At 45.9% G+C, this 23,356-nt stretch overlaps 2 protein-coding genes and 2 non-coding genes across 5 annotated transcripts in view; 1 reads left to right on the top strand and 3 right to left on the bottom strand.

Annotated features, from left to right (window-relative positions):
* Cpsf3 (cleavage and polyadenylation specific factor 3) overlaps positions 1 to 8,657 on the bottom strand; it is a 28,045-nt gene extending 19,388 nt beyond the window's left edge. Inside the window, 4 exon segments of the mRNA XM_032907514.1 lie at positions 1,406 to 1,534; positions 2,740 to 2,837; positions 4,428 to 4,491; positions 8,432 to 8,657. Coding sequence (XP_032763405.1) covers positions 1,406 to 1,534; positions 2,740 to 2,837; positions 4,428 to 4,491; positions 8,432 to 8,481 — 341 coding nt within the window. The 5' untranslated portion in view covers positions 8,482 to 8,657.
* On the bottom strand, positions 6,929 to 7,057 carry LOC116906422. Its single transcript, XR_004388684.1, has one exon. It is a non-coding gene; the product is annotated as a small nucleolar RNA SNORA21 (small nucleolar RNA).
* Positions 8,658 to 8,718: 61 nt separating the features above from the next.
* Itgb1bp1 (integrin subunit beta 1 binding protein 1) lies at positions 8,719 to 23,149 on the top strand. 2 transcript variants are annotated; one of them, XM_032907515.1, is made up of 8 exons: positions 8,719 to 9,219; positions 12,212 to 12,240; positions 15,253 to 15,381; positions 17,757 to 17,835; positions 19,470 to 19,606; positions 21,335 to 21,427; positions 22,015 to 22,164; positions 22,633 to 23,149. In XM_032907515.1, exons 3-8 carry the CDS (start codon positions 15,310 to 15,312, stop codon positions 22,702 to 22,704), a joined length of 603 nt encoding a protein of 200 aa, XP_032763406.1. In that variant the 5' UTR covers positions 8,719 to 9,219; positions 12,212 to 12,240; positions 15,253 to 15,309; the 3' UTR covers positions 22,705 to 23,149. The 2 variants fall into 2 exon arrangements, with proteins under 2 accessions (XP_032763406.1, XP_032763407.1); XM_032907516.1 differs by lacking the exon at positions 12,212 to 12,240.
* LOC116906345 lies at positions 12,929 to 12,993 on the bottom strand. The gene has a single exon (XR_004388625.1). It is a non-coding gene; the product is annotated as a U7 small nuclear RNA (small nuclear RNA).
* Positions 23,150 to 23,356: the final 207 nt, after the last annotated feature.

Genomic DNA, 23,356 nt, shown 5'->3' with positions numbered 1-23,356 from the left:
CAGGTGCTGCACCACAGAGCTGCACTCCTGGTCCTTAGGCTTTCTGCTGTTTTGTGAAGATAAGGTCTCACCAAGTGGCTCAGGCTGCCCCTGTGTCTTAGGGTTTCCTTCTGTGAACAGACACCACGACCAAGGCACTCGTATAAAGGACAACATCTGATTGGGGCTGGCTTACAGGTCAGAGGTTTAGGCACTACCATCATGGCGGGAGCATGGCAGCACGCAGGCAGACATGGTGCTAGAGGAGCTGAGAGTCCTACATCTTGATCTGAAGGCAGCCAGGAGGCAACGGAGATGAATGTGCTTCATACTAAATGTGGCGTGAGAGCATATATATACACGACCCCAAAGCCTGCCTACACAGTGACGCACTTCCTCCAACAAGGCCACACCTCCTAATAGTGCCACTCCCTATGGGCCAAGCATTCAAACACAGGAGTCTATGGGGATCAAATCTACTCGAACCTCCACACCGTGAACTTGTAATCTTCCTGTCTGAGCCTGAGCTGGGATCATGGACTTGTGCTAGAGGCCCAGGTCCGTAAGGCAGTCTTTAATACAGTATTTCACAACTTTTTCCTCTCTAGCATTCCTGGGAGAATAATGTCCATACATGTGAACATATAGCAGAGATTCTCCACTAGCCCTGTAAAAAGGCCCCTCTCAAAGTTAAGTATAACTTATCACCAGGAAATTATATAAATGAACTTCACACAGACTCTGTAGCCATACTGGATGGGTTCACAGGTCAGTGTCTCTTACTGAGACTGTTTTAGGCAAATAACCTCTCTGTGCCTCACTGGCCCTGTCTGTAAAATGGGACTCACAGCAGAGCTGGCATCTGAGTTAGTAAGGGTTACAGGGCTGCACAGAGGCCTGTGGCACTCGATGACCACATCAGGGTGACACAGCTTCCCATTCCTTTGTATTACATATGAAGACTAACAAACACCTTTAGAAATACCCCCAAGTGAAGGCCAACCTCCATAGGCTAATATTTCACCTTGCAGGTGTCACAAGCACGGTGTGCCCTTGGTGGTACAGGAGTGGATATTTCTCTTACAACTGGTGCCAACTTCCCCAGAGAACAACTTTGCTTAAGGCAACATTCTCTGGTCAGACTGTCCAAACAATCCCCCCTGTATCACTGCTTAAGGAAACCAGTCTCAAATTAATAAAATGTCCAAGTGCCACTTGCAGAGAGAGCACTTCTATCAGACCTTCTGAGTTCTAGACTTGGTCCTATGTTTGAAAGGATGTAAACCATCTATAAACTAAAGTCGATGGTGCTGATGTATAAGACGTATCCTGGAATTGGATCACGGAATCCTTCTGGACAGGTTAGGGTCTGCATCTTGATCTACAAGTATGAGCGGAGCCTATGTAATCCAGTGAAGTGACTTACCTGACTTTGACATAGTCTGAGAGGAGCCATCTATAAATAGCTTTTGTGGCATGGGTCATAAAGGTCCGTCCTTTGAAACTTGTCTTCTGAAGGAACCAGGGCAGGGCTCCACAGTGGTCCAAATGGAAGCTGACAAGGAAACAGGGCCATCAGGGCTTTAGATACCAGAGGCCAGCACTGCTCCAATTCCTGCTCAACCGACAAAACTGTGCTAAGTACACTGGGATGCTGTGAGGAGACCGAGGAGGCATGTCCGCTCTCTTCTTCTAGCATGGAGTCTGGGGGTCAAACTCCTGTCAGGCCTGGCGGCTAGTACCTCATCCTCTGTTCTTCTCAATGCCTCTCCACTCTATCAGTGACTGATTAGAAGGGAAAGAACATGAACCAAATCTACACTTGACAGTCAGAATTGTAACAATAGAAACTTGTCACCGTGCTTTTTTTTCTCTTTTTGGTTTTTTGAGGCAGGGTTTCTCTGAGCAGCCCTGGCTATCCTCGAACTCAGAGGTGGGCTGCCTCTACTGGGATTAAAGGTGTGCACCGCCACTGCCCAGCTTCGCCATCTTTAAATGAAGTTTTTCCAAGACAGTCTTATTGTGCCATCTGCACTTGCTACAGACCCAGCAATCCTCCTGCCTCAGCCTTCTCAGTGTTAGGACTACAGGTGTGCACCACCACACTCTCCTGAAGCTCTTACTGAGGAGTGTGACAAGATGGCAAGGAGCTCCTGTGAGAGGAGACACCTGAGGATGACCCGCAGCAGACATGGCATCCCCCTAGCACTCACTGTCACACACAGATGCTTCCTGGTTAGTTTCTCGAGCCTCAAGACAGAGCGGCGCTGGTCTACACTTAGAAATTTGGTTTCATTCTTAGCAAATTTTCGTTTTATTTTAATTTTGAGACAGTCTCACTATGTGGCTCTGACTGACCTGGAGCTCACTGAATAGACCAGGCCTTAAACTCAACTCACAAAGATCTGCCTGTCTTTGCCTCTCAGTGCTGGGACTAATGCAACACCAGTCCCAGTTTATTAAGAAAAAGCAGGTAACAAATCTGACAGCAAGATGGCTCGAGGATAAAGGGACGGCTAGCTAGGAAGGCTGACCTCTGATTCTCGTGAACATCACTGTGGCATGTGCATGTTCATACACACAGCTGGACGGATGGGACACACACACACACACACAGAGAGAGAGAGAGAGAGAGAGAGAGAGAGAGAGAGAGAGAGAGAGAGAGAGAGAGAGAGAGAGAATGTAAACAAAAACCCACACCAAAGCCTAGAAAGGCGGATCATCACAGCAAAGGTCAGTAGGTCAGTAAGGGAAACTTACTGACTGATCAACAGAAGGTCGATCTCAGCTGGGTCGATGAGGTCAATGTAAGGAAGAGCATCCATTCCTTCCAGGCCAGGGTGGATCCCACAGTCTAGCTGGAGGGGGAAAAACACAGACAAAACAGATGACAACCTGCTACATATCTGATAAACCTCATCCAGCAGACCGACACTAGAACCACGCTCAGAGGAGCCCAGTACATGTGCACTCAGAACAGTCTCAGGAAAGAACAGGATGTGCCCGAAGCAGCTCCAGTCTCTTTGGGCACTGCTCACGTTTGACAGCACGGACTTGCTGGGGTTCTTCCTCAGGTGCTCTTCTATCAGAAGCCGGCAGACACTTACAAGTTTGCAGGTTTGGAGCAATTCTCCCACTAGGGAGAGCACCATCAACACATTCCTACAGGCTGATGACTGGGAATTTATCCTATGAGGTGTTACTTCCACGTTAACAAATGCTTAAATGTCATTTACAGGGCTGGAGAGATGGCTCAGCAGTTAGGAGCACTGACTGCTCTTCCAGAGGTCCTGAGTTCAATCCCTAGCAACCACATGGTGGCTCACAACCATCTATAATGGGATCTGATGCCCTCTTCTGGTGTGTAGGCATACATACAGCCACAACATTCATATACATAAAACAGACCTTTTTAAAAAATGCCTGAATGACTGGTGGGAGCTGGAGAAATGGCTCAGCGTCTAAGAGCACTGTCTACTCTTCCAGAGGGAGGTTCAACACCCACCACTAACATGGTAGTTCACAACTATAACTGTATTTCTAGGGGAGTCTATATCCTCTCCTAACCTCCACAGGCACCAGGCACAAACACAGTGCACAGATATACATACAGACCAAATAACACATAGAATAATTTTTTAAATAGTTGACCCTGGTGAACACATGCCTGTTTTTTTAGGACTAAGAGAATTAGGGGCTGGAGAGATGGCTCAGTGGCTTTTCCAGAGGTTCTGAGTTCAATTCCACATGGTGGCTCACAACCATCTGTAATAGGATCCGATGCCCTTTTCTGGTGTGTCTTAATACAGCTACAGTGTATTCACATACATAAAATAAATAAATTTTTAAAAAATTCTTAAAAAAAAAAAGAAAAGAAAGACTAAGAGAACTAAAGAAGAAATGAGAATCAAGGAACTAGAGTCAGTGTTCCTCCTTTCTCCTGGGACCTTTGAAACCAGCGCTCCTGATCCTATAGCCTCTCAGGACCTGACAGAGCCAGCCGGACTGGTGCCCCTTGTGGCGTGGCCCAAGTTGACACCCATTCAAGGCAGTTAATTCCTTGAGGTCTTCCAAAGGAGTGGGGTCCTCAGGTTATCTAGACAAGGGAATGGACAAGGACTCTGAGGAGACAAGAGTCTGGCAGATCCAGCTGGCAGTTTTACAGTGTTCTATCTTTTTAGGTTACCTGATGCTTTTAGTTACTGAGTGAAGTGTGTTAGTCTCTCAGCGCACAGTGTTCGCTCCATACATCTCTCTCAGATAGGGCTAGAGATAACTGGCTCAGTAGGACAGACCTAACGGTTAGTACAGATAGAGCTACACTGTTTTCTTGACTGTATAAATAATCATTACCTAGGCTAGGAGTGTGATTCAGCTTAGAACACACGCTTGGCATGCACATGGCCCAAAGTTCAATTTCTAGTAGCAATAACAGCAATAATAATTACCATGATTTTCCTTCCTTTGAACTCCAGAATAATACATGATCTTCCCACTTCTTGGCCAGCACCACTGCAAATAGTCAAAGGGAGAACTAAAGTGAGTAAAAAGCAATCACACAGCCCAGAGCTTGGTTTAGAGGCTCACAATGACAATGGCAGCTCTAGGGGCTATGGCAAATAAGTCAGTGTTCAGTACAGACAGTCTCACTCCACCCCAGTAACATTCAACACACTAAATTCAAACTCTTTCACAACGAACTGCCCGAGTTACAACAGCAGTCATTTAATTCCCAAGACAGGACAGTTCTACAGGTTCAAACAGAGGATGAGTGTGGGGTAGGAAAAGGAGAAAAGCGATCCTCAGGTGACGTGGGATGTTTAAGACGTGAACAAGCAATCAAGTGATACTTCCAGAACAAAGCCATCATGTCAGTGTTTCACCTTGAGATCACCTTACCATGTAGCCTGGTCACCATGGTTTTAGTGCTAACCCTTCAGGCACATCTTAAGCTAAAAAATAACAGCTTCTTGGATATTTTCCCCAAAATCTCGCTCACAATGAACTCTCAAACATGGTACTAACAGCCTAGTAAGGGTGTGTGTCTGAGAGTGACCAGACCTCAAAGACCTTGTGATCTAGGAGCGAGTGGGGCTGAGAGAGATCCTTACCAACTGGACTAGCCACAGACTAAGAGAATAAGAAACAATAGGGATGTAATCCCAGCACCTGGGGGACAGACAGAGAATAAAGTTGTCTGGTGGGCAGAGCTCTGTGGATCTGGGGCCAGCCTGACCTACTGAGAGCTAAACGACAGCCAGGGATACATAGTGACTTTCTCAAATAAATAAATGAATAAATTCCATGGTCATTTTTTGTCTTCAATTAAAACTCCTTGATTTTTATCTCCACGATTCCCATTTTGTTCTTAAGCCAGCTTCTCCACAGAGGTGCCTGTCTGCATACCCCCCAATCCCTCCACTCCATTCACCAGCTTTTTCCAGCTTCTTCTCTGAGACTGTTCCTGCTGCTAAGTGCAAACAGCTCTACTTGGTCCTTAATCCAACCAGTCCCCTTGTCAGCCATTACCTTCCCTGCTTAAGTGTTCCTTTAAGCACTTCCTGGCTTCTCTGGTCTGTCTTGCTGGCTTTCCCATTTTTTTTTTTTTTTTTGGTTTTTTGTTTGTTTGTTTGTTTGTTTTCTGTCTTTTTCTCCTTTCACTTATCTGCCCTGTCTCTCACTACCCTCTGAATGCCAATTTCCCAGAGTCTTTCCTGGGTCTCTTTCCCAAGTTCATGGTCTTTCCACGCATGGATCTGACACTCAAGAGTCTATGTAGCTCAGACTGTTGTGAATTCTAGACCTCTGACACATGTCCCTGACATTTAAGCCTCCTTGCTGGGACAGCTGCCAGGCTGTCATGTTTAACACGTCAAGCCAGTGTTCACAAGCCCCTGGACTGACTCTTTCTTTCTGGAGTGTTCTGCTCTCACTCAGGTTTCATCTTCTCAGACACTTTCTCAACTACCAACTCCAGGTTATCCTTTACAGCAACTGCTCTGCCATTCCCGTGACTGCAGTGTAACACAGCCACATGAAGGCATTCCGTTTATGGTGTGCCTCACACATTAAAATGCGAGCTCTATTAAGAAACAAGTTTGTCCATCTTGTCCACTCTGGTACTGCTATGGTCTGAAATGTTTGCCAAATGAATGAAATACTCCCAAATCAGAAGCCTTAGAAATGCTATGCCAGGTGAGCTAAACAAGGCACAAAGGGTCCAAGCCGTACAATTCTATTTGTATGACAAGTCTCAAAAAGGCAGATCCACAGAGAAAGAAAATAGGCTGGTGGTTGCTGAAGGTTGGGGGTGGTGGAGCGACTTGAGCGTGATACTAATGAGCTTTTAAAAGACAGTAACGTAGATGTTCTGGGATTGGGTTCCACAATGGTAATAAAGGGTATATAACTCTTCAGACACACTGAAAACCATGGAAGCTCATCATGATGGCTCCTGTAACCCTGACATTTGAGAGACTGAGGCAAGAGAACTGTCATGGGTTTGTTCCAGGCCAGTGTGTGCTACATAGCCAGATACGGGTTAAAACAAAACAGACAGACATACGCACTCCTAAGCAAACAAGCACGTTCTGAAGCACGCAGCTTCATCAGCCATATGGCGAGTTACATAGTTACAGTTCCCGCCAAGCAACAAAATCTAACTCTCTTCCCCTGCTGCACCTCCTGTACAGAACCAAGGGGCCTGGAATGTACTCTCTGCCTGTGTTCTACCACTATCCTTTCAGATGACATCTGATTAGTTACCAATTCCTCAAGACTTTACTCCTGAACTCCTCAAACCCGTCCTTCCTAGTCAATCACCCCTCACTTCACTGTTCGCCAGCTCTCATCACTCAGAGCTGGACCATGTGATTACATCCCACCAGATTCTCTTTACTTCACATTTTTATTCACTACCACACTGGAGGGTTTTTGTTGTTGTTGTTACTCTTGTCACAACATTGACTGAAGCAAACAGCGCGTTACCACTTCTCCCAAAAGTGATGTTTTCACTCTGCCCCTTCAGGATGGCTCAGTGGGTCTCTAGCAAAAGGTCACTGAATGATTTTAAAAAGGGGAAGTAGCCACATTTTTAATGTAATTTCACCATGTTACATAGTTGCTTCGAGACTTTTGCTGGCTTACTACAACTGGTGTGAACACTCAAGCTCCTTAATATGTTTACAACAAGGTCCTTCATAAGGTGGGCCCTGACAGCCTGCCCCAATCGGTCTGCTAATCTGTTAACTGCAACCAAAGTAAAACTGGCCATAAATCAGAACCTCTCATGTTCGCCTGGAACATTATGCTTCCTACACTGTTTTTAATTTTCACCAACTCTTTACCAAGCCTTAGCTAAAACGTCAATCGCATTTCTAGGATGTGTGAGATCTGTCAGAAAGTAGTGCTGACCTGTGCTCCTGAAACAGATGTCAAAATGAGCATGGAACATGGCCATTGGTGTCACTTACTGAGCATGGAACATGGTCATTGGTGTCACCCAAGAGCATTACTCCTCACAGTCGGTGTCTTTTTAACACACAAGGAAGTGGGCTCACTGAGGCTACTTCCGTATTAAACAGGAAGACTGGGTTTCAGGTCTGACTCCAAGGTAGCTGTCTATTTTCACAAACTCATTCCAGCACTCTCCACTTTACAATTTCACCAAAGGAGTTAAATCAATGAACTCAGCCCATGCCTGGTGATTTTGTTTGTTTGATATTTGCTTAGTGTATATATGGAGATGACAACATTCATTGGTAAGTGTTCAGTAAGTCTTACTTCATGAATGGAGAAACTTCCTATCTTTTGAAAATGTACACATTCATGTGGTGCCAGCTAGTGTCTCCTACTAAGCAACAATCGCATGTAGAGTCACATGGCTCATCCAATATTCTGCACTTTACATGTGCGAGGCAATTCTCTACAAAACATTCCAGAACGCCGAAAGCCATTTCCACAAAAAAACAGTCTCTTATGGTGATTTAGCTCTAAATTTCTCACCATAATACCTCTGCTCTCCCCTCTCCAATTTCCTCCTACCTTCTGCTAAGGTCTGAGCTCTAAAGGTACACACTCACACCAAGTGTTTAATTTCCCCGCCCATCTGAGCACGTGCAGGGGCCTGCAAAGGAGACAGATGAAGTTCTTCCTCACACTGTCCTCTATCTGTCGGTTCCCTCAAGGCTTGCCCTGATGTACGAGATCCGGACTTGTGCTAATTGGCAACTCTTTCTTTATGAAAACGTCCAATGACCTGGATTTTTTTTTCTACTCCGACATACCCTCCCCGAGACTGAAGGAAAAATGACATTCAACCTAGATGGCCCCTGAATCAGTATTCTCCAAAACCCTTGAGCCTGAGAGACTGGACCCGCAGCTGCCTCCGTGGGCACCCCTCCAGTCTCTCACACATCCGGGGGCCTCGCTCCCCCTATAGCTCGTCCCTTACAGGGGTCGGATCAGCAGCTGGTCGCTCTCCTCTGCAGGAATTGCAGACATCCTGGCAGTCTCTGGAGCAGCGTGGACCACAAACCCGTCGCCGCAGTCTCTAAATTCAAAGCACAGCCACAGCAAACTAAGGAAGAGAAAACCCCGACCACCAACACATAACTTCCGGCGCTCTAGTGCTCTCGGAGCTAGAGTCGTCCCTCCAACTTCCGGTCGGAGAACGAGGTTGCATAGGTTCCCCCGGTGCGGTTCAGGAACTAGAGGCGAGGCCTAAGGGCTGCGCCTGCGCATGCTAGGGGCGTGGCCTAGCGGACCGTGGCAGGAAAACTGGCAAAGATGGAGCTGGATTACGAACGGGAGTAGCCTCCCGGACACCGCTCCTGGACCATCCCACACCCCGCGAGGCGGGGGAGACCGGGGGACGAACCGAGGAAGCGAGGTGAGAACCGGGCCTCGCCCCAGCCAGGCCAGAGGACGCGGGGAAGGTGGGGGGAGTCCTCCGAAGCCAGCCATTGCTCCCCCCCATTCCCTCCTTGTCCCGAGGCGGAGGCACGAACTGAGTGTAAACCGAGGGAAAGGAAGAGGAGTCAGCGCCCGGTCTGGGAGGGACCCGCGTTCCTGAGACAGGTCTACTGCCTGCCTCCCCGGGGACCAGGCTCCGCAAGAGCCTGAGGCCTCTCTCTGATTGCTGCTGCACCGTTGGGGTTGGAGTTAGCGGTCTACATCCTCACTTGTGCGAGGCATATGTGCGGAGAGCTTTGGAAGCCTGATCTTGTCGGGATCCCCAAAGTAAACTTTGATGTGGGGCAAGTTATTGAATCTCTGGCTTGGTTGACTCATGTGAATGCAGCTGGGCGTTTCCACTGCTCCGAAGGCTCTGATGACCCTAGGGACCGGCTGCTCCAGATGGGTTGGAGTGAGGGCTAGCGGTTTCTGGAGCACCTGGTGTTGCGGTTGGCGATGTTAAAGTTCAGTGCTAGTCGTATGTTGGATGTCACCTCCCAAGGCAATTATCAGAACCCTGTAGCGAGCTCTCCTCCGCCACAGTCTATCCACTGAGAACTACCTCAGCCTCACCTTGCACTAGTTAGTTGAGGGAGTGAGAGTTTTAAGTAGAAGATGCCATATTTTAATGCTGTGATCTCATGTCTTTTAGTCCAATCTGAAAGTCCAAGGAAGGCTTTCTTAGGAAAGGCCTGAGTTAAGTCGTGCGAGGCAAGTAGCTGCCAAGAAACTTACAAAATGAGAGTTCTGTGGGAGGGAAAGTTGGATAGTTATAAGAACACACACAGGGAGCTTAGAACCGCTGAGAACCAAGGTGGCTTTGCGTTTCTGAGAGATTAACTCAGTGTGTAGCTTGTTGTGGAAGATAAACTTGAGAAAAGACTGGTTAGAGAGCCCTGGGTGTCTTGCTGGAGAGATTTGACCTTACTTAGTCGATTACTGTAGGGCACCAGCTGGCCCTAATACTGGTCTCTGATCAGAAACCATTGTTATCTTTTGTTTGGCGAAAATGTTGGCAGACCTTAGAGCTACACGGAAGGTCCTGTAGGACAAGATCACTAATGCAGAGAGCTGGCTCAGTGGATAAGAGCCTCTACCTCTCTTATTGAGGATCCAGGTTACGGTGCTGGAGACTCAACACCAGCTCCAGAGGAATTCTACTCCTTCTCACTTTCTCTCTCTCTCTCTCTCTCTCTCTCTCTCTCTCTCTCTCTCTCTCTCTCTCTCTCTCTTTTCTTTTTTTTTTTTCTTCTTTTCCCTTCCTTCCTTCCTCCCTTCCTCCCTTCCTTCCTTTCTTTTTTCTTTCGTAAGGGCTTTTATCCAGAAAGGATCTTCAGTGGGTTTGTAGATTCTTTAAATGGGTCAAACCGTGTAGTGGGGGCATTTTCTATAGATGGAGGATTCCTCACACTCACGGAGAAAGAATGCCATCAGTCTCCCAAAGATGTGGGGCTGGCTACAAAGCTGAGGCAGAACGCTCTGCCACGCACGCTGGGATCCTGGTCCTTAACTGGATGTGGAGGTTGAAGAACAATGGGGAAGTGATGATTTTCTGGTTTCTTCCAGTGATGGCTTAATTGCCTGAGTAGGAGAGATGAGGGAGGAGCAGGTCTGAAGGGAGGGTGATACAATCAGCCTCTGGCAGTTTTTGCATTTGATGAATCTGGGTAACATTCAGCTGACAGATAGCACCTCCTGGATCGTTTTTATGCATGAATAATTTAGAAGCAAGAACAATTTGCTTAAGTTACACGCATCCAGAACAGAAGTAGATATCAAAGACCAACCAATTCTTTCCCTCTCTATGTTCCTGGATTGATGCTGGAAGGCAAGTTTTGAGAAGTTGCAAAGGCCTCAGTGATTTCCAAATCATTGCCAAGGATCTGTGGGGATGCTTTAAGATTCTACTAACAACAGGACCACATTTTATTAAGTAACTTTTAAAATTAATATATAGGCATGCATTTAAACTTGTAGTCATCTCTCCACATCTGGTGGGTTCTGCATGCTGAGATTTAAACAACCCCAGATTTTTAAAGCTGTGTTGTAAAAACAAGACCGAAATGCCACTGTACTAAACAAGTGGAGACTTCCTCCCCTTATCATTATTTTCTAAATAATACATCGTAACAACTATTTCCGTAGCACTCACAGTAGATATAATGTGCAGCTCAGTGAGGGTGCTTGCCTAGTTACACTAAATAATTTAGAAGTGATTTAATGTGTAAGGGAGGGTGCGTGTAGGTTATATGCATTTGTGTGGTTATGGGACCAATCCTCTGTAAATATCAAGAAATTTGCACCAGAATAGCACTAGAATATAAGTATGTCATATAGTAGCACTTTAACTATCATAGACCAGGGCTGGTGAGATGGCTCAGCGGTTAAGAGCACTGACTGTTCTTCCAGAGGTCCTGAGTTCAATTCCCCGCAACCACATGGTGGCTCACAACCATCTGTAATGGGAACTGATGCCCTCTTCTGGTGTGTCTGAAGGGAGCGACAGTACACTCACATAGATGAAATAAATAAATCTTAAAAAAAAAAAACAAAAACTATCATAGACCACCAGCATGGTACTGCTAAGTTTAGCACAGCCCTAGGACTGTCCCCGCCTCACTACAGGCATCTTTTGATGTGGACTTATCCTTTGCAGCAACTTCTGCACAGTGTTCAAATAACCTTTAACTCCCTTTGCCCTCGCCTCAGGCAGTTAGCTCCCTCTCTGCTGCCCAGTGAGGGTCTATAAAGCAGAAATCCGGTCCTGTTCTTTGACTGCTGGGGAAACACCTCTGCGGAATCTTGGGCTCAAACCATACTTACCTGTGGCCTACAGGCTGTGGGCCTTCTCTCCATTTGCTCCTGCTGTTCTCTTTTAATTTTCCTCATGGGAATGATTGCTCCCTAATATTTTTGTTGTTGTTGATCTACTCATTCCCACTAAAAGTAGACACACACACACACACACACACACACACATACACACACACACACATACACCTACCCATGGGTCAATTTTGTCCTTGTGCCATGAGTCCCTCAGTGTCTAGGCGCTTACTGCCTATTCAGAACTGAGTGGATGAGTCAGCTCTCGCTACAAATAAAGTACACATGGAGAAGGGTTTTGGGTGAGAGGCTGACTAAACTCCCAGGCACAGGCCACCATAGCAGGTGGCCTGGAAGGTGGGCTGAGAGAAGGTTCTACAAACACAGAAGCCCTGGGCTTGCTTTGACCATCCACCCACTACCAATTTCACTCATTTTCTTCCCCCACCAGGGCCCAGTGTTCAGCCTGAGGAGGACTGGGTGAGTCAGGGGAATGGAAACTGCTCTGCACATTATCGTGTGTGGAACCTTGGGGGACAATACAAGTATTTTGTTCTGGCAAAAGCATGATCTGTAGAGTGCCAAGGACCAGCCTCCTCAGCTAGGTCCGGGTTCCTGAGGGAAGGGGTGTCTGGGAGCGGTGAAAACAAACGATGATGTCAAATCGTGGGTCCAGGCTGGCGGCCTAGACCCACGATTGAGATGCTGAGATAGCTTTCCAGATCTCTCCCTGATCCCCTCTCTCTTTGTCTCCTCTTCTCTCCCCCCACCGTGTGTGTGTGTGTGTGTGTGTGTGTGTGTGTGTGTGTGTGTGTGTGTGTTCTGCACAGCTCTAGACAGCGTGTTCTTGCTATTCTAAAAACTCTTTGAGATAGCTAGCTTTCTGCTCCAGACAGCTCTCTCTGCTAATAAAATTCTAAAAGCTCTCTGGACAGTTTATGGGTTTTTCTGACCAAAGTCAGAAAAGCTGCTATAAAACAATTCTTGGATCTTCCGACCAAGTAAAAATCCTATTAGAAATATTCTATAAGTAATTCTTGGGATTTCCAAACGAAAGCAGAAAGCTCCCCCTACTGCCCCCCAAAAATTCTAAAAGAGAATTCGCTCTTCGGACAGCCTTCTCTGGATTGCTGCTAGGAAACATTCTGAAAGAGCTGTGTCCGCTCTCTATGGATTTTCCAACTAAAATCAGAAATCCTGTTAGAAAAAATTCTTAAAGAACTGTATTCGCTCTCCAGAGATCTTTAGATAGCTCAGCTCTCGCTAGAGAAAAATTTCAAAAAGAGCTGCTATCTCTTTTTGTGAGTTCATCTGATACAGACCAAAGCCCAGTTTTTTCTTTACGTATCAATTTAGTTATTTATCCCAGGTCCCTTTTATTATCCTATGAGTCAGCATCTGTGACTCCAGCCCTTAATTCTTAGGAGAGAGCAAGCACACATATTCTTTTAACATTGCAAAAGAATTCAGAGATCTCCCTGCCTCTGTAAACTTGGCTGGGTGGGACCTTGTCCAGAGATTGCCATCCTGACCACACCTGGGTCTAAATCTGCTTTCTCCCAGGCTGACCTTGAACTCAGGAACCTGCATTTGTACTGCCTGTCTTTGTATCATTCTGACAAGCTGGCCAATAGTGTAAGCTGCCTCTGTTTCTTTAGATCTGTGAAGCTCCTTATACAATCCATATTGTGTCCTTATATTTTTGCATAATTGAGAAATGATTTATTTTCAAACTCTTGTTTTTAGAGTTTTTTCCCACAGTCTTAAGGGTGGTCATGAAGGTCCCAGTATTTACCATTTTGCTGCCACATTAGCCACACCTTTGCCCCTGGACTCTGCCTGCTGTCTCTGATTATCATAGAGTCATTAAGGAGGATATTCTTGGGAGAAACATGAAAATATGTACATTATTATACAAGCAAGTCTTATGTTATGATGCTCACATCAGCTACGGAAGGGTAGAGGCCCACACCTGCTTTCACAGGGGCATGTCCCTATGAAGGCCATGTCCCTACCAAAACTGTATCTCACTTTCCTTACGCTCCTGCTTTTTCTTGTTGCAAGGAGGTGAGGAGCTGAAGCCTAGATGTGTTTTTATATCAGATTTTCACTTAAATGTCTTTGTCTATGAAAAGAAAATGCATGTATTACCAGGTGTGGAAGTCCTTACCTGCCATCCCAGCCTTCAGAAAGCTCAGACAAGAGGATCATGACTTTAAGTCTAGCCTGAGCTACATAGGGAGATACTGTCTGAAAGGGTGGGAAAGAGAGCGTGGTGGTGCAGGCCTATAATCTCAGCACTCTAGGTAGAGGTGGGAGGATCAGGAGTTTGGGGTCATCCTAGGTCTTGGATTGAATTCAAGTCCCACCTGGCACAAGAGACGCTGTCTCAAAATATTAGAGGTGGGGCACGTGAATGCTAGTCCTTACCTCTTAGCCCGGACTCCCTACCAAGTGCCTGAAGGAACTGGATCTCGGTGTCTTGGTTGATAACATGTCACATGGTTTAGTCAAATCTTGAACCACCTGAAAAGTGTAGCCTCTGAATCTTCGAGAACTGGGCAGCATGTGTTAGTTTGAGGAAAAGAAAGGACTTTCACCTATTACTATGACAGGATTTTTGGTTTGTTCATTCACTTTTTGTCAATCTTTAGAAGAATTAAAACGTGTAGTAGTGTTTTGCCTGCATGTGCGTATGTGAGCCACATAGACACCTGGTGCTTACAGAGGCCAGGAAAAGGGCATCAGACCCCTTGGAACTAGAGTTACAGATTGCTGTGAGGTGCTGGGAACCTACCCCAGGTCCTCTATGAGAGTAACTGCTCTCAACCAGTCAGCCAACTCTCCTGCCCTGGTTTTTTGTGTAAATTGTGTGTCTGTGTGTGTGTGTGTGTGTGTGTGTGTGTGCACGTGTGTTTTTGTGTGTATATATTACAGGTATGTTGGTGCCATCAGAGAACAGAAAAGCACAATAGATCCTCTGGAGCTGGAACTGCAGGTGGTTGCCAGCCATCTGTTGTCACTAAGAACCAAACTCAGGTCCTCTGGAAGAGCATCAGGCACTCTTAACTGATGAGCCATCTCTCCAGCCACATCTGTAAAATCTTTAAGGGAGCGATAGGGTTTGAAGCCAGATGCTCACACATTGCTAGGCAAGCGCTAAACCACTGAGCCTCATTCCCAGAGCAGCCTTTTATAATTTAATACAGGAAAAGGAGGAAAAAGAGTAGTATCCAAGGGAAGTAAAAAGAACAAACCCACAGATGTGGAAAGGGCTGATGGTTTCTGTTTGTGCTGTGCAAAACATGGTCTGCTGTTGTTTTTCTTTCGTTTCTTTTCCTTTCCAGACTTGGCCTGTGTAGCTCTGGTTGGCCTGGAACTCACTCTGTAGATCACGCTGACCTGGAACTCACTGAGATCCACCTGCCTCTGTCTTCTGAGTGCCAGGATTAAAGTGCGCCACTATCCGGCTGATGTTGATTTTCTTGACAGTACTGGAGACAACACTTCTTCCACTGGGCATCTTCTCTGACCAAGCTATGGTGAAAGATGTTTCGCAAAGGCAAGAAGAGACACAGCAGCAGCAGTTCCCAGAGCAGTGAAATCAGTACAAAGAGCAAGGTAAGAGGCCAGGGTGGGACCGAAGCACAGAGCACTGAGGATGCCTCTCCTAACCGCTCTGCACAGTGAACTAGCCATGGCCAGATCCACAGTCTCACCCTACCTGCCTATAATTCTTATTTTTGCACTATGGGGCCACTCCGTGTTTGCTCTAATTTTATTATTTTGGTATGTTTCTGAACATTTTAAATTCTTTCCACTAAGTGGGACTTGTTGGGTTTGTCCCGGAATTATCTGTATTTTGATGCTAATTCCACTGCCCCAAGGACGGCTGCCTAGTCAAGCTGCCTAGTCACATACTTAGGACTCTGGTGACTTCCTCAGAACCTTCTCCCCATTGAATTTGTAAAGTACAGGTGAGGGCCTGTACAGGATAGAACGAGGCCTGTCATTGGACGAGAAGGAAGGATGGGCGGGAGAAAAGTTTAAGAGAAGAGGAGGAGAGAGGAGAGAGAAGGCAGAGAGGGCAGGACAATATGGAAGCTGACGTTAGGATTCCACGCTGTACCCTTACAGGGTGTTATAAATGTTCCTAAGTGATGGATGTGTACAGGACTTTGTATGTTTAGGTGGGCAATTATATCTGATCAATTGGATCAGAGGTTATTGTGTTGTGTGGTCTTTCATGTGGAGAATTGAATTTGGGAGAGTAATTGGGAAGCCTCGGATTTGGGATGTGTGTTTCTGGCAAGATACGTATTAGATATCTTGGGGCACTGCAGTGCAGGATCTAGTGGAGGTAAAAGACAGCATTTAATTTTTTATAATTTTACAACAACAGGGACTAAAGCTGAGTGGTCTCATTAAAACACATTTTTTAAAAATTTTATTTTATATATATGAGTGCTTGTCTACATGTATGCCTGCATGCCAGAAGAGGGCATCAGATCCCAGGATAGATGGTTGTGAGCCACCATGTGGTTGCTGGGAATTGAACTCAGGACCTCTGGGAAAGTAGACAGTGCTCTTAACTGCTGAGCCATCTCCTCAGCCCTGATTTAACATTTATTTTTTCTAAAAAAAAAAAAAAAAGTTTTAAAAAACATTATTTAAGGGATTGAGACACATTGTGTGGCTTGTGGAGGTCAGGGGGGCAACTGGCGGGAGTTAGATCTAGACTTCCACCATGCATGCGGTTAGTGGGGATTGAACTCGGGCAACAAGTACTCTTACCTGTTAAACCCATCTCCATGACCCATATATTGCCACTCTGTGTTCTGGACACTGGGGCTTTGGCCCTGGCTAATCGGCCAAAGAGTTTCGCTCTTCAAAGGGAAGGGAGAGTCGGATGAAGGCAAGTTGCTGGGTCTCTACCACTGCCTCCACTGCTCTGCAGTCAGTGCGGTACAGCTACTCTGCAGGCCAGCAGGGTGTGGAGGCCGCTGAGCAGGAAGTGGCTGCAGTAGGCTGGAGCAGCATCCCCCAAAGTCTTACAGCTCTGTATGACAGATGCTCTCAGGTCTTTGAGGAAATAATGCTCGAGTGCTTTATTCCTTGTGGACAGGGTCTTATATACATTTGGGGGTGGGTTGGGGTCTAAAAGCAGATGCTTTCTGTTGGCTTGGTCTGAGACGTTAAGGAAGCCCCTCATGTGGAGGGGCTTCAGGCGCTGCTGCCCCTACATGACTGATTGTCACGGTCTTCTCCATGGGGCATCGAGGTCACATGTTCTAGGATATGAACCTGGTTGGGAGTAAATGAAACACCTATGGTCCTCAGGTATGAGGATAGCGGGATTTCTGAATCCATTCGACCTTACCAAGTTTTCTATCTGATGGCACTGTCCACTGCCCACAGTATATAGCCTCTTTTCTCTTCCTCCTCCTTCAGATAGGGTTTCCGGTAGCTCAGGCTAGCCTTAATTCACAGCGAGGTCTCCTATAGCAGGGCTTAACATTTATCCCCTGATTCTTCCCTTCCCAAGTGCTAGGGTCACCATGCTTGGTCTACATTTTTTCAATTAATTTTTAAAGATTTATTTTATCTTTAGTTATCTGTAGATATTGAGGAGTGAGGTCTCATGGAGTCTAGTCTCTCTTCACTTATCAGACAGAGACGTTGCTCAGAGGCTGTCTTTCTGCACACGGTTCCTTTGAGATTCCATGGAAATAGGAATAGGAGCAAGAAGAGGCGTTCATGAAGGCTCCAGTGTAAGGCAGAGTGAGGCAGTGCCTCGGCCTGAGGATGCCAGCATCACATGCATCCAGTATTGTGTGGTTGCAGGAGCAGTCACCTGTCACGTGGCTTTTGAAGTTTGTTGTGGAAAGTGTCTTTAGCTGCAGTCAGTCTGCTTGAATCATTGACCACATGCTGTGTCAGCTCAGCTTAGTAATTTGCCTCAGAGAAGACATGTGTCTTTCTGTCTTTCTCCTCAGTCTGTGGATTCCAGCCTTGGAGGGCTTTCAAGATCCAGCACCGTCGCCAGCCTCGATACAGACTCCACTAAAAGCTCAGGTACGAGGAGGGGCCGGGCGGCTTGGTGACTGATGTTGTGTTTACTTTGGTGTTTTGTGTGGTAGAGTGATGTCTCCTGGTCCATTTTTTTCTCCCTCCCCTGTGCCATTTGTGGGAAGTTCAGAAATGGAGCACAGTTTGGTGAGATGGGTGAGGGTGTTGTGTGGTAGGCACTTAGGCAGTGTTCTCTGTGGGTCTGAGAGCAAGCATTTGAAAACATCCTGTGGCAGTGACTTAGCAGTTCCAAATAGTAGGCAGGGTAGCAGAGACTGAATTATACTGGGGCTTAATGTTCATGGGAACAGGACAGATGTGTTAGTGGTGAAGGATTTAGGAACCGTTAGCCTCAAAGGCTGCGTCCAGATGAGATGACCAGCAGACACACAGGAAATGAGGATGTATGTCCCAGACCTGTGCAGTTAGACAATCACCTCAAATCAGCGGCTCTTTAGAAATTAGGAGACTCCTAACTGAGCTCCATAATTACCTAGTAATTGGAAATAAACTGCATTTTTATTTTACCTAAAATAATATTGGCACATAAAATTCATTGTCTTTACCCCCAGATGTTAAAACAATGGCGTCAATTTCCTTTACAACAGCATAAATATAATTGCACTGCATTTCCTTAGCACCATGCCTCAGGGCTTTGTTAGAGTTTCTATACTGGAGATCTCGGTGCCATTTGTTAAGGGACACCCTATCCCTCACATTATTCTATATAAATTAAAAGTAGTTGGTGTTTCGGGCAGAATGATAGGACAGGTATCTTGGGTCAGAAGTGAAGTAACCAGTAGCTGTGTATTATAACAGCACCATTCATTATCTAGTTGGCTTTCAAAATCCTGTTTATTTTGAAATGAAGGTCTTCAGTGTTCATGAGGTTTTTATATATCTGGTGTAGGCAGTCACTGAGGAAAAGCTTAGTAGAAATTTAGGTTCCTCCTTATTATCATCAAAACATCTTGCATTTAGAAGTTTGTAACTAAAAGGTTTAGAACCCGGCATGGTAGTGCCTGCCTTTGATCCCAGCACTTAGAGACAGGTGACTCTCTGTGAGTTAGAGGCCGGCTTGGTCCACATAGTGAGTTCTAAGCTAGCTAGAACTCGATGGTAAGACCCTGCCTCAAAAACGAGTATAAAATCAAAAGCTGATGTGGGAGAGTAAACCTTTAATCCCAGCACTCTGGGAGGCTGAGAAAGTGACTTCTAAGCCAGCCTGGTGAACACAACGAAACATCACAAAAATGAAACCGGGGCTGGGGATGGCTCAGAGGTTAAGAACACTGGCTGTTCTTGCAGAGGGCCCTGTTTGGTTCCTGGGTACCTCGTGAAAGCTCAGAACTGTCTGCAACTGCAGTTCCAGGGGATCCGTCACCCTTTTCAGGCATTGGATGCATATGATACGTATCTATAGAGATAGGTAAACCACCTGTACATGTAAAATAAAAATAAATCTTTAAAACAAAAGCTAACATTATAGTTCGGATTATATTCTAATGACAGTCTTGTTTTATAATATATATTTTAACTTTATTTATATACTATATTTTATATATAACATATATAATACTATATATAAAAGGACTGTGAATGTGAGAATGCACACTTTTCAACGTCTGTTGTAATCTTAGGACAAAGTAACAGCAATTTAGACACGTGTGCTGAGTTCCGAATAAAGTACGTTGGTGCCATCGAGAAACTGGCTGTGTCTGAGGGGAAGAGCCTCGAAGGACCACTAGACCTGATAAATTACATAGATGTCGCCCAGGTGAGTGGCAGAACAGAGCTGGGTTCCAACTGAGCCCTCCGGCTGCTAACGTGCAGCCTTCTCTTGGGTTCACTGCAGGGCACTCACCATCTTTGGCTAAAGCTGATCTCATCCTGAGTCAGCATGGAGTTACGGATGGGGCAAGGGGCCCCGGAGAGGGGGACTCAGGAAGAAACGGTTTTTCTCCGGGCATAGAATGTTTTACTTTATGGGGTTGACTGGTATCCTTGCTTGATTGAAGAACTGATTGCACGGACTGCCTAGACTCTGGATTTTTCTCTAAAGCAATCTTTCAGAGCCTTGTCCCATCAATCTGGTCTCATGATGTAAAAAACTCACGACATTAGCCAAACAAGCAAGTAAACAAAGAAAAAAAAAAACCCAAAACAACCCTAAAACCAACCAAACAAAAATCATCTCCCCCCCCCCTCTCTCTCTGTGTGTGTGTGTGTGTGTGTCTTTTTCAACACAGGGATCCTCTATGTGGCCTGGCTGTCCTGGAACTCAGGGATCTGCCTGCCTTCTGCCTGAGTCCTGGGATTGAAGGCGTGTGCCACCACTGCTAGTGTATCTCCTTTCTTATACTCCATTTCCAACGAGAATTAAGCTGAGGGGCTTTGAAAAATATACTCGGAAAATTACATGGAAAATTAGTGAATCTAATTTGCAGTTTAGCAGAACTTTTGGTAGGGCCTGTTATCCCAGATTTAGCTTGGAATATGGTCATTCAAACAGAGTGTAAGTGACAAATACTGTTGTGTGGAAAGATGTTCAGAACTCTATTAGCACTCTCTTCATTCTGTAAGGATGGCTAAGTTCATCCACCAGAGCTTTTGTTTGGTAAAATGCCATCGTTGTCAGTAGCATTATTTTGATCCTTGTAAATGTCTTAGATCTGTGAGCAATGGTTGGCAGGGTATTATTACTCTTAATATTGGGAGGGAGGGCCAAGAGCCGAGGCGTCTGGACATGGCTCATTTACTGTAATTCATCAGTCCACAAACCACTTCCAGCACAGGACATCTATCTGCCAGTGATATCTTTGTTGAGAGAAGACAAATTAGGCAGCATTCTTGGGTAGGTGGGACCAGGTGATCTGCTGGGGCTCAGGGGATGATCAGGTATCACCCAACAGCTCACGCTGGTGGCTGACAGTTTTGTGAGTGGAATTAGTTCACCAACAGTTTGTAATCCTCCTAGGATCTGTAACTAGTGTATCTTAGCAGTCAGACAGAAAATGACTGTGAGAAGAGATGCTCCCTGCTACCTAACTTCCCAATCATTCCTTGTCCTGACTTGAAGATGAGCTTCGAGGATTTTAAAATCTAAGTAGTGTAAGTTTTGTTTTGTTTTCAGACAAAGTACAGAGCTGTGGCTGTCCTAGAACTCACTGTGTAGACCAGGCTGGCCTTGAACTCACAGAGATTTGCCTGCCTCTGCCTTCACAGTGTTAGGACTAAAAGTTTGCACCAACACACCCTGCTTAATAATGCGAGTATTTTAATGTCACTAGGATTTGTGGCTAGGATCTCCATTTCCATCAGTGTTTACACCACAGAAGGACAGCAGCACACAGGAGTGGAGCGATCTGAATTTGGGGTGAAATACGTGTATAGACCGGATTCTAAAGAGTCTGAGGCTATGATACCAGATCTCAAATGCAGTTAATTGAACCTAAGCTTCATCTTGTGGTTTTAATGCCTGCTGTGCTTTATGTTCACTTTAAAGCAAGATGGAAAGTTGCCTTTTGTTCCCATGGAAGAGGAGTTTATTCTGGGCGTTTCTAAGTACGGCATAAAAGTCTCGACCACGGATCAGCATGTAAGTGCAGTGCTCAGTAAATACATTCTATGGGGTCAGGAGCCCCAGCCTTTAAGGGCCTCACTTAGACTCCTGTGTCCTGTGTGGTTGCCTGACTGCTGGGGTTAAGTCCTGCTCATTCCTGAGCGTGAACATGGGCTTCTTTTATATTTCCCACATACATGTGGCCTCCCACTGAGTCTAGGGACCCCATGAAGCCACCCCATGAAGTAGCTGTTGGTTAGCATGGAGGCCAGGCAGCGATGTGGACAGTTTAGATGACCTTGTTCCGGTAGAGCACTTGCCTAGCAAGCGCAAGGCCCTGGGTTTGATCCCCAGCTCCGAAAAAAAAAAAAAAAAAAAAGAGTTACCTATAGATGACCTTTTTCCTGTTTCTCTGGGTTTAAACAGGAAAAGTGTGATCCTGAAAGCAAGTCACCCCATAACTAGGTATACCAGTGTCCCTTGGGCTAAGAAACTAAGCAGTCTTCTCCCAGATCTGTGGACCTACCTTTTTAAGCCTCCTAAAGCATTCTATGTGTTTCCTGAGACCTGAGAGACATCGGCAGCCATGCCCCAGCTTTCTGAAGGTCTTGTGATTTCCGCAGGGTGTTCTGCATAGGCATGCCCTGTATTTAATCATCCGGATGGTGTGTTACGATGATGGCCTGGGAGCTGGGAAGAGCTTGCTGGCACTCAAGACCACCGATGCAAGCAATGAAGAATACAGCCTGTGGGTTTACCAGTGTAACAGCCTGGTGAGAGATCTTGGCTTGTCCTTACTCAATAGATGAAATGGTGAGACTGTGATCTTCCACAGCTTTCACAGGCTGAGGAAAGGCTCTGCCTAAGAGCCATCCTCAGAATGAATAAACCCTGGGTCAGCAGCTATTCTGACAGGCCGGAGCTGCTTCTGCTGGGCAGCACTGACCTGGCTGGACTGGGTCAAAGCTCCCCCTACTCCCAAGTTGCCATCTTCTTAGTCTCAGGCTTACTTAGCACCAGTCATTACTGTCTGCTGTGTCTGCTGCAGTGCCTACCGGCTAGGCGGGTGCTGATGTATAGGTTTGGGGGAAGCAATGTGAGGTAGGCAGGTAAGTTCCTGGAGAGATGTATAGACCTGTTTGCACTCTATCTTCTTTTCACTAGTTCCTTGAGAATTCTGTACAATGTGTGTTGGTCATATATCACCCTCCGCCAACACTGTGTCTCTTTATACAATACAGGAACAAGCCCAAGCAATCTGCAAGGTCTTATCCACAGCGTTTGACTCCGTGTTGACCTCTGACAAGTCCTAAACTCTGCAGGCAAGTGGAAACTGACCCATTGAGAGCTCACCTTTCCTGCATCTGTCTGCAGCCATAGACTGTTAGAGGGTGTAAAACTTGACCCAGTTTTCTAAAGTGTAATTTATAAAATATTGGTCTTGTACTAAAAGGTGTCGTTAACAGTAGGTCAACGTCCAATAAATTACCTGCTTTCTGGACTAAAGAGAAACCTTGGGGTCGGGACAAACGGCCTGGTACTTAAGAGCATTTGCAGAGGGTTCAGTTCTCAGCACCAATATGGTGGCTCAAAACTGCCCGTAACTCCAGTTCCAGGAGATCTGACCTCCTCTTCTGGCTTCCTTAGGTACCAGGCATACATGTGGTGTACATACATACATACATACATACATACATACATACATACATGCAGCCACTCACCTGTACACATAAAAATAAAATCTAAGAAAGATAAAGCAACCTCTGCTGTCTTTTTTTAAATGCAAATAAGATTAACGGACATGTCATCCAAGTTTGCTCTGAGTGACTCGCCCCCTGTAGCTTCATGGACTCAGGATCATTCGCTTGGAACTGAAACAAGCAGAGGTTTGGACTGGGGAACCTTGATTTCACATGACCTTGGACTGACAGTGTCAGCTTAGGATGAAAAGCCCCCTACCAGAAG

Source organism: Rattus rattus, chromosome 7 (assembly GCF_011064425.1).
Source record: "Rattus rattus isolate New Zealand chromosome 7, Rrattus_CSIRO_v1, whole genome shotgun sequence".
Taxonomy (NCBI): Eukaryota; Metazoa; Chordata; class Mammalia; order Rodentia; family Muridae; genus Rattus; species Rattus rattus.
Note: the sequence above shows the minus strand (reverse complement) of the source record. Positions and strands in the feature narration are given on the sequence as shown.

Excerpts from the sequence above, each read along its gene's own strand:
- Itgb1bp1 (XM_032907516.1), top strand. The coding sequence starts at position 15,310 with ATGTTTCGCAAAGGCAAGAAGAGACACAGCAGCAGCAGTTCCCAGAGC. Across the intron at positions 19,607-21,334 it reads ATTACATAGATGTCGCCCAG|CAAGATGGAAAGTTGCCTTT; the intron begins GTGAGTGGCAGA and ends TTCACTTTAAAG. Across the intron at positions 21,428-22,014 it reads TCTCGACCACGGATCAGCAT|GGTGTTCTGCATAGGCATGC; the intron begins GTAAGTGCAGTG and ends TGATTTCCGCAG.